Genomic DNA, 9,574 nt, shown 5'->3' with positions numbered 1-9,574 from the left:
CCGGGTGTGATTGCCACAACGGCACTTGACCCCACCAGCAGTCAAGCCAAAAACGTGTGGACGAACCATTGTTCACATTGAAATGAGCTCCTACCAAGAGTGCCGGCCTCACCGCTTGGATCCCGTTCCAAAACGCCGAGCCCTTGGCCTTGGCCTTGAAAAGATTTCCATCCGGGAAATATTTTGCACGGAGGATATCCGCCTAGAGTCCCGACTCATTTTGGGCAAGGCGCCACCACCACTTGGTGAGCAAGGCCACATTCATTAATTTAGAATTCGTGATCCCCAAACCACCGAACTTTTTGGGTCTGCAAACCGCTGCCCATTTCACCAGGTGGTACTTGCGTTTAGTCCCGGTTCCTTCCCAAAAGAACCGAGAGAGTTATCACCTACCCTAATTCCTGCTGCAATCCTTTGGTTTGCCTACTTTTCTATTGAAATTTTGGCTGCGAAGCCCCCCCCTCCCTCGGTGTACATTTGAAGGGAAAAAAAATCTAATGATATTTTTAGTGAAGGATTGGTTTTAGGAAGTCTTATTGAAGCCCCCTCCCCCCCTCTCTCCAACGGTAAATTTGTGCGAATTTGTGTGAATCATCGAAACAACTATGTATTTTTGTGGTTTTAGTTTTTGTCTAAATTCACAAGCTATGACGTTCAACTCTTGCATTTTTGTTTAATTCATGAAGGACACGCCTGACTCATTGGTGAAAATATGCAAGACTCGAGATATAAAATGTTGTATAAATAGTGTTTTCCTATTGCATTAAGTGCCGTTTTATAAGATACTTCTTCCGTCCCATAATATAATACGTTATTAGATCTAACATGTATATTGGATTAATGACGTCTTATGTTGTGGGATGAAGGATATATTGGATCACCAATCATATTTCGCTTGGCTTTTAAATTTGAATTACTGCGTGCCCTTATCGAACCTGGTGCTAGAAGCTCCCACACCTACAGAGTCCCTTGTATAGTGCAATGCAGAGGGATCACGTTGAACCAAAACCTCTTAACACAATTGATTACATTTTTATTTAAAGATAAGAGGTCATAAACAACCACAATATACTCATAATCGTATGTATGTGAGGGGTTAAAGGGGATGCGGAGGAGGAAAAGGAAGATTAGATAAGGTATGACTCCTTTGTGATAATGGCGCCCGCGCACAACTTTAGCTATGTAACTTTTTATTGCACTCCTCGGCTAACTCATCACTCCATCTATCCAACTTTGCCCCTTGACCATAGTTTTGCTTTGATTTTGCTGCGATTTTTTCCCATCACGCCACTTCTGTGCTCCTTATCGTCTTTGGCTCCTTCACATTTCACACCTAGAAAAAGAGGTCGATACTCTATTTTATCTTTCTAATATAGTGATTTTTTTATATTTCTTTACAAAGATAGTACCGTTTTATTCTATGTAGTGATCCGTATTTCTTTATAAATCCAAAATCGCTTTGTGGCGTGATACTCCAAAAATCCAAAATAAAGAAGGGGTATAAATCGATTCCCAAATTAAACCCTCTCCTCGGCTGCCTCGAAAAAACAGAGCAGTAGTGCACGGCTCCGGCGAATTAAACCCTCGCTCGCCGCCCTCCTCCGCCTCCGGCGTCGCCTCGCCGGCACGCCGTGACCCACCATGTCCGTGGACGACTGCTTCATCCCGCTTCCCTCCCCACTCCATGACCGCTGGCGGTGCGGCTCTCACCCCTGCCTGTCCCAGCTAGATCTGGACGACCGCGCGGCCGCCGGTTCTGGCACGGCGGGCGAGGGAGACGCCTCGCATGGCGTCCCCAGACGCATCCTGCGGAGCCCTAACCGCCCACTCGCCGTCCCCCCGACGCGCCTCCCTCCTCCTCCCCTCGATCCGCTGCCTACGTACGTCAAGGACCCCTAACTGGCGGTGTCTCCCTGTTCCGTCTAGCTGTTCTGATCTATCAATTTGCTCTAGTTCAGTTCGATTCGTTTCTAAACTAGGCTGTCTGTTTTGAAGAACAAATTGTTTCCGTTCCAAAATGTGCTGAAATTGGAAATGAATCGAAGAACACATTCTTAGGGCTGAAATTATCAATGTATACCGGAACAAATTCTTGTGGTTCTGAATTTGCTGAAATTGGAAATGTGTATGAGAACAAATTCTTACAGTTTCTAAAACTTTGCTGAAACTAGTACTGTATCTGAGAAGGTGAGAACAAATTATTAATAGAATTCTAGGGGTTGCTGAATTTAGAATATTAATAGTCTGTGTTGATGACTCTGCTTCATTTTACTGTGATGCTGAATAAATCATATGTTATGGTTCAAGGTATAAGGGGAATTCGCTGCATGCCTTCCCAGAGGACGAGCCAAAGCAACACCAAGTCGCAGTTTCACGCGCCGCTTCTAAGGGGAGATATGCAACGTAAAACTCCTAGCATCTTCAGTTTTTTTTTCTGGGTTGCTCTATGTTCAACACCACTGTGCATGGTCATTTTGCATTCTGAAATGTGATTTCCAGATCTATAGCTCAAATACTCTGGTTCCCAATGTTAACTTGTCCGTTTTTGTTTATATTCTCCTGTTCCCATATGGTTAGCCTGATTTTGTTCTTAAAAAATAAACATTCTACACTGCAGAGTGCATCAGTGATGGGCTAAGAATTGTACTGAAAACAGAGCATGCTATCCGTTCCAAAAACATTCTCTGATTCTAAAATTTACTGAAATTAGAATAAAATATACAGAATGTGTCGATAACTCTGTTCCCTTCACTATATTCTATTTAACACATGTGTTCTGGTTCAGGTTTAAAGAGAATTTGAATGCCAAGCCACAGGAGACGAAGCAACACCATGATCAAGTTGCTGTCTCATGCGCCCCTTCAAAAGGGAGGTATGCAAGTTGAACACTCCTAGCCTCTTACTTATTTATTTATTTTGGATTGCTCTTTGTACAACACCATTGTGCATCTTCACTTGGCATTCTGAAATGTCATTGCAAGATCAATAACCCAAATCCTCTGGTTCTCAGTATTAAGTCGTCCATTTTTTGCTTATATTACAAACGGTTTTTCCAGGAAATTGGTTAACACAACCCCTCCCGTTAGCATTCTACACTGCTAGCTGCATCTGTGACGGGCTTAGAACTGTGCTGAAACACTCAGCAATCTGTTAAAAATAAATTATCGCAACCTCATATTTTGCTCTCATTGTGTTGTGTCATGTAGTTCTTGGCCCGTTTCTGCGATGCAGCTGTTTCTTTCCGGCATCCCCACCTGACAGCTGTTCAATTCATCATGTCAAAATTTAATTCTAAACAATCTTGACAAGTTTTTAAACATGTTTCAAGAACTCTGCATGCACCTTCACCCAAGCAGCCAAGCATACGGCGGCGGTAGTAGCACTTGTATTGACTATCCTTGCTCAGACGGCGATAGCGACAGCGACTAGTAATGTAGCACTTGAAGCCCGGTGGCCGGCGCTTGCTTGTATGGCCAGTCCCTTCCCGGAGGCTGAGCTGCGCGTGCTCAGCCTCGGACGAGACTTGCCTGCTCCCTTCCCATGCTCCCATCCGTGCTCCCGCATACATGGCTTGATTTGATTGGAACAAAATAAGGCCCGGCCACATCCCCTTAAAATCAGGGGGAGATGATTAGATTAGAAAAGAAAAAGAAAAAAAGACAGTCGTAGGATGAGGTGGGAGCACGGATGAAAGCATGAAGAGGGAGCAGGCAAGCCGGATCCCTCAGCCTCAAGGTCACACACGCTATCTGGCCCCATCCCCGACGGGCTCGCCGCAGCCCTCCCCAACCTCAAGCTGCTCTACCTCGCCAGCAACCGCCTCTCCGGCCCCCTCCCCGCCGGCCTCGCGCTGCTCCACCGCGCCATCGTGCTCGTGCTCTCGGGCAACCGCCTCTCCGGCCGAATCTCGCGGGAGCTCGCCCGCGTGCCGCGGCTCACCTCGCTGCTGCTCGACGGGAATCTGCTGATGGGGCCGGATCCTGCGGGAGCTCACCCGCGTGTCGCGGCTCACCTCGCTGCTACTCGACGGGAATCTGCTGATGGGGCCGGTGCCCGCGCTGCCGCAGACCACGCTCCGGGCGTTCGACGTCTCCGGCAACCGACTGTCGAGGAAGGCCGTGATAATCGCCGAGTCGACGATGACAGGTGTCGTGGTGCTCGCTCTGCTGGTTGCGGCCGCCTCCTTGCCGCGCACCGTCCTCTGCCTCCTCACCGCCGCCCTGCTCACCGCGCGCCGCGTCGCCGTCACCGCCTAGTTTGGCTGCCCGCAAGATGCAGAGGAAGGGGATGGCGACCTCGCCCTACGCTCGCTCGCCGCCGTGGCCGAGGTGCACCACCGCGTGGCCGGGGCCTCCTCGACATCGTCACTGGCCCGGGCATGCCGGAGCTGCCGCAGGGCGAGCTCGAGGAGCGGTGGCGCCCGGCCACTTCCTCATTGCGCGCCACGCGCTCGTGGACCTCTGAGCTACCACCACGCGTCCTCCTTGTCGAGGTGCGGAGATGCTTGGGGTGGACACGGCTGGAATATTTGGAGGGGCACAACGGCTGAAGATGCTTTTAGAAGTTGGTTTCTTTCCTTGGCAGTCGAATAAAAATCAGCAGAACTTTAGGAAGGCCAAACCGTAGACAGCACCAATCGGAAACGCGTTGGCTGTCCGCCTGTCCGTCTCCCTCTCTTGGTCAAACCATGACGATGGTATAAAGAAGAGCCGTCCTACAAATCATATACGAACCCATCAGACGACGCGCTGCAACCTCACCCCCTGGCGCGGATTAGAAACTGCAGATCAAACCATTAACCACGCAGCCGGCCATGGCGGATCAGGGAGGTACTGGCCAGGAGGATTCGTAAGTTTTCTACTCGAGTACTCGTGCAATTTATCTCTTATACGTGCCGTCGTATGCGTAGTAGCTATATCTGGACGAGCGCGCAGCCGCGGGTCCTGGCAAGGCGGGCGAGGGAGGTTCGCCGTTCGCATCCTGCAGCAGAGCCCTAGCTAGCTAACCGGCGAGTCGCCTCGGCTCCTCCCCCCGGCCCGCTGCCTGCCTAGCTGTGCTGATATACTCGCTCTGTAAAGAAATATAAAAGCGTTTAGATCACTATTTCTTTATGGAGGGAGTATATGAATTTGTTGTAATTCTCTTCGGTTTGTTTCGTTTCGAAACAAGGCCACACTATGTATGTCTGTTTCCTGGTTTGAACAACAGATTATTTCCGTTCCAAAATGTGCTGAGACTGGAAGTTTATCCAACAACAAATTCTTAGCACTGGAATTAGAAATTCTTGTGGTTCTAACATTCGGTGAAATTATATATGTACTCCGAATTTGGTGGGAATCTCCTGTGGTTCTAAAATTTGGTAAAATCTGAAAACAAATTCTTATGGTACTGGAAGTATACTGGAAGTATAAATGTATCTGAGAAGAAGTTCTTATGGTTCTGAATCTTGCGGCGAGAACAAATTATTACGATTGTGAAAGTTGCCGAAATTAGAATGTTACTATATTTTGTTGACGACTCTGCTTCATTTCACTGTGATTCTGAATAAATCATATGTTATGGTTCAAGGTATAAGGGGGGTTTGCTGCCTGTCTTCCCAGAGGAGGAGCCAAAGCAACACCAAGTTACAGTTTCACATGCTGCTTCAAAGGGGAGATATGCAAGGTAAAAATCCTAACATCTTCAGTTTTTTTTTGTTCAACACCACTGTGCATGGTCATTGGGTAATACTCTGAATCCCTTTGTTAAGTTGTCCATTTTGGTTAATATTCCAAACTGTTTTTTTTTCTGGAAAATGGGTTGCATAATTCCCCCTGTTCCCATGGTTAGCTGAATTTCGTTCTTTAAAAAAACATTCTACACTACATCGGCTAAGAATTGTACTGAAAAGCCGAGCAATGATATCGGTTCCAAAAATATTTTCTGGTTCTGAAATTTACTAAAATTGGAATAATAATAATAGGTAGATTACCTCGACAACTTAGTTTCCTTTTACTTTAATTAATTCTATTTAAGTCATATGTTCTGGTTCAGGTTTAAACAGAATTTGAATGCCAAGGCACAGGAGACAAAGCAACACCACCATCAAGTTGCCATCTCAGGCGCCTCTTCAAAAGGAAGGTATGCAAGTTGAACACTCCTAACCTCTTACTTAAATTGTTGGATTGCTCTCTGTTCAACGTCATTGTGCATCTTCATTTGGCATTCTGAGATGTCATTGCAAGATCGATAACCCAAATCCTCTGGTTCCTACTATTATATCGTCCTTTTTAAAAAATATCCCAAACTGTTTTCCCAGGTAAATGCTTAAGACAATTCCTCCCGTTAACATTCTACACTGCAAGCTTCATCGCTGATGGGCTTAGAACTGTGCTGAAACACTCAGCAATCCGTTCAATAAAATTAATATCACAATCTCATGTTTTGCTCTCATTATGTTATGTCATGTAGTTCACCCCTTCATCATAAAAGAAAATCAAATGGGTAAATCTGTCAAATTTAATTCTGAACAAACTCAATGGGTTTTTCAATCATGTTTCAAGAACTTTGCATGCACCTTCATCATGAAAGAAAAGCAACTGGGTAAGTGATAACTTAATATTTCTCACGTTAAGGCATGGTACATGTGATGTATTTTTGTTTTTTGGCATAACAATCAGTTCACAATAATGAATCAGGAGTCAAGCTGGTTGGATGTCCAAGGAGAGGAGCACTGCTGAAGGTATCAACATGGAGGAACATGCTTGGAGGTTTCGGCCTCTGCCCCCACCCAAATGGACGGGTGACTTTGACATCGCTTCCATCGGAATTCCACCTGTAATGCGAAAGAGGAAACCTCCGGAGGTGAGGAACGCGCTGCGCGAAAGAAGAGTCGCGGCCAAACAAAAGGATGCGCGCTACCACGCGGAGGTGGCCCTGCGTAAATACAACAGAGCGAACAACACCAAGGTCTACCTCTCTCTCTTTCTCTCTAATCTCCGTGTATGTGAGGTTGTGACAATCGGGATGACTTTTCAGCCTGATTATCCATTTTAAACATGTCTTTCCATTATGTTTTTTCAGTATGAGCTGGTGGAGGTAAAAGTGATATCCATATTTTACGAGTTTGGAGGGGGCGGTGCCCATTATAACTTCACAGCTAAGCAGCCTGAGGACCAGCAGAATGCTGATGCCGACAGTACCAAGCTATTCTTCTCTGAAGTCGACCTCTATTTCCGGAGTGAGAATGATGTGATTATGTGCTGTATAGTTGGAGAAAATGATGCAGGTACCTTGTTGGTTTTCTTGACAGTTGCTCCTCCTGATTCTTGGCCTGTTTTCTTATTGTTCGTGAGGTTTGCATCAGGTTCAGCCAGTTGTGCTGTTGCAATCTCATATTGATATTAGTCTAACTCTTTGTTTTTTTCTATCTATGTTGCAGGGCGCTGCTATGGATGCGAAAACTACCAGCCTGTTGTTCACCCAAGCAGCCAAGCATATGGCGGCGGTAGTAGTACTTGTATTGAGCATCCTGGTTCAGATGGCGACAGCGACAGCGACTAATGATGTAGCACTTGGAGCCTGCTGGCTAGCGCTGGCTTGTGTGACCAATCTTCTCTGGTGTATATTCACTTGCTTGCCTTTTGCGAGAATATCCATCGCATGGAGTAGATATGGATTAACTTAAGTTACTACCTCTCTCTTAGTTTAAAGGGCGTGCGCGTACCCCTAGATCGTCATTTTGACCAACCTAATACAAGTCCCCCGCGTCGCTCCTAGGGGCGGCACGGGCAGAACCCCCATCGCCGGCACCTCCGCTCCCCCATCCCCTCCACCCCCCTCGCCGTCGCCGGCGCACGTCTGCGGGCAAAGCCCCCTGGCGGCCGGCGGCGGCGGGATCCGCTCTCCCAGCGCAGGTGGTGGTGGGGGCTTCGGTGCTGCAGGTCCGCGGCTGCTCCGGCGGCCCCGGCGTAGATCCGGCGCCTGGCGGTGCTCCGGTGGCTCCTTGCTGCGTGGATCCGGCGAATGGAGGTGCAGGCGGGTGGCTCAGCTGCTCGGCGGCGGCCCATCTGGCGGTGCGGCGACTGTGGCTGGACAGGCGGGTTGGCCGCCTGTCCTGCTCGGTGGGATGGGGCGGGGTGACGGCCCCCCCTCCCTGGCTTGGTGCCCCGGTTCTGGCCGGCCTTGCTGTTCCGGTGTGGCTGGCGGCATGATGGGTGGTGGGGGAGGCTCAACCCCCCTCGGCTGTGCGGTGGGCGACCACAGCGGCTTCTTCGCAGCGCCTCTGGTGGCGTCGGCGGACTCCGAAGGCTTCGGCTAGGCGTTTCTCCGGCGTGTGGGGGTGTGGTGGCAGCCCACCTCCCTGCTCAAGTGAAGCTTGGTGGTCTCCGTGGCAGTGCGGTGGTGGGCGCCAGATCTGGCTGGTTTGGCCGGCTCTGGCTCGCCGGCGGTTGCTGGCGGTGAGGATGGCGGCTCCTGCGTGATGGTGGTGCCGTCGTCGCGTAGGAGGTGTGTGGGATAGCAGGCTTGCGGTCCGGTGGTGCTGCATCGCCAGTTGCATGGGGGTGCTCGGTGAGGGGCTCCGAGCGAAAGCCTAGACGACGCGGCGTCCGGGGACGTCGTTCTTCCTCCTTGGGGGGTCGTCGTGGAGCCTCTCCTTTCCTAGCACCTTCGGACCTTGGCCATCGGGCGAAAGCCTAAGACTCCGGTGTGAGTCGGGCGACGGCGTCGTTCTCCAACATCGCGACCCCCTTGGGGGCGTCGCCTTGAAGGTCATCGATCCCCTTCGCGCTTTCCTGGAGCTGGACATGCACGACATCGCGGTCGGTAGGTGCCCGGCTGGCAATGTGGATGGGTGACGTGGATTCTTGTGTGGCAACGATGGCGGCTATGGGCGGAGTTGGTTTGCAGCTAAGTTTTGGTAGTCGGTCTCATCCGGCGTGTTCGAGGGGTTGCCGTGCTTCACTTTGTCTTCTTGGAGTCGGAGCAGCTGAGGAGGGGCCCTTGCTGCAACGATGACGCGAGGCGGGTGGTCGGTTCTGGCGCTGGCTCGGCGCAGGCTCAACGCTTATTTCCTGCAATGCTCGTTGACAGAGTCGGAGCTTCCGGGTAGTCGGCGTGTGCGGTTGACTGTTTGGCATCGGCCGGTGCAGGCCTCGGCGTTTGCTTGTGGCGAGGGCTACTTCGGTGGTCGTCGATGGTGGAGTCGGACTTGCCCTTGTGGAGGTGTGATGACGATGGCACCGGGTTGCAACCTTGAGGGTGTTCTCTCCTTTGGCGACGCGTGTGCGTTCTTGTGTTGGTTGCCAGGTCGCCATGTGTGTCTTATGTGGACGTGTTGTAACGGTTTTCGCCCGGATTTCCGTTAATTAACCGGGCAATTCTCTTCTTCTTTATTAATGAGATGAGGCAAAGCTTTTGCCTCCGTTTTAAAAAATATATTAAAAAAATATACCAATATAAATTTTAGATGTTCTATTTTCAAACGTTATAATTTTTGTGTTATGCATTTTATATTAGGATGACAAAATAAAATTGACAACCTAGGTATACGCGTAGGGACTTGTAAACTGAAACGGAGGGAGTAGTGTCGTTG

At 49.4% G+C, this 9,574-nt stretch overlaps 1 protein-coding gene across 1 annotated transcript; it reads left to right on the top strand.

Annotated features, from left to right (window-relative positions):
• The first annotated feature begins 1,546 nt into the window (after window positions 1–1,546).
• On the top strand, window positions 1,547–7,666 carry LOC147977247 (uncharacterized). The gene is made up of 8 exons (XM_087519935.1): window positions 1,547–1,880; window positions 2,308–2,403; window positions 2,786–2,872; window positions 5,569–5,664; window positions 6,034–6,120; window positions 6,678–6,948; window positions 7,063–7,267; window positions 7,421–7,666. The coding sequence occupies exons 1-8, from the start codon at window positions 1,642–1,644 to the stop codon at window positions 7,540–7,542; spliced, it is 1,203 nt and encodes a 400-aa protein (XP_087376061.1). The 5' UTR covers window positions 1,547–1,641; the 3' UTR covers window positions 7,543–7,666.
• The last annotated feature ends 1,908 nt before the right edge of the window (window positions 7,667–9,574 follow it).

This window comes from Triticum urartu, chromosome 4A, assembly GCF_056163025.1.
Source record: "Triticum urartu cultivar PI428250 chromosome 4A, HENAU_Tu73, whole genome shotgun sequence".
In the NCBI taxonomy this organism is placed as follows: domain Eukaryota; kingdom Viridiplantae; phylum Streptophyta; class Magnoliopsida; order Poales; family Poaceae; genus Triticum; species Triticum urartu.
Note: the sequence above shows the minus strand (reverse complement) of the source record. Positions and strands in the feature narration are given on the sequence as shown.

Bases quoted from the DNA above. Each gene is read 5' to 3' on its own strand.
- LOC147977247 (XM_087519935.1), top strand. From the start codon at position 1,642: ATGTCCGTGGACGACTGCTTCATCCCGCTTCCCTCCCCACTCCATGAC. The intron at 2,873-5,568 runs GTATGCAAGTTG...TTATGGTTCAAG, and splicing joins TGCGCCCCTTCAAAAGGGAG to GTATAAGGGGGGTTTGCTGC. The intron at 7,268-7,420 runs GTACCTTGTTGG...TCTATGTTGCAG, and splicing joins AGTTGGAGAAAATGATGCAG to GGCGCTGCTATGGATGCGAA.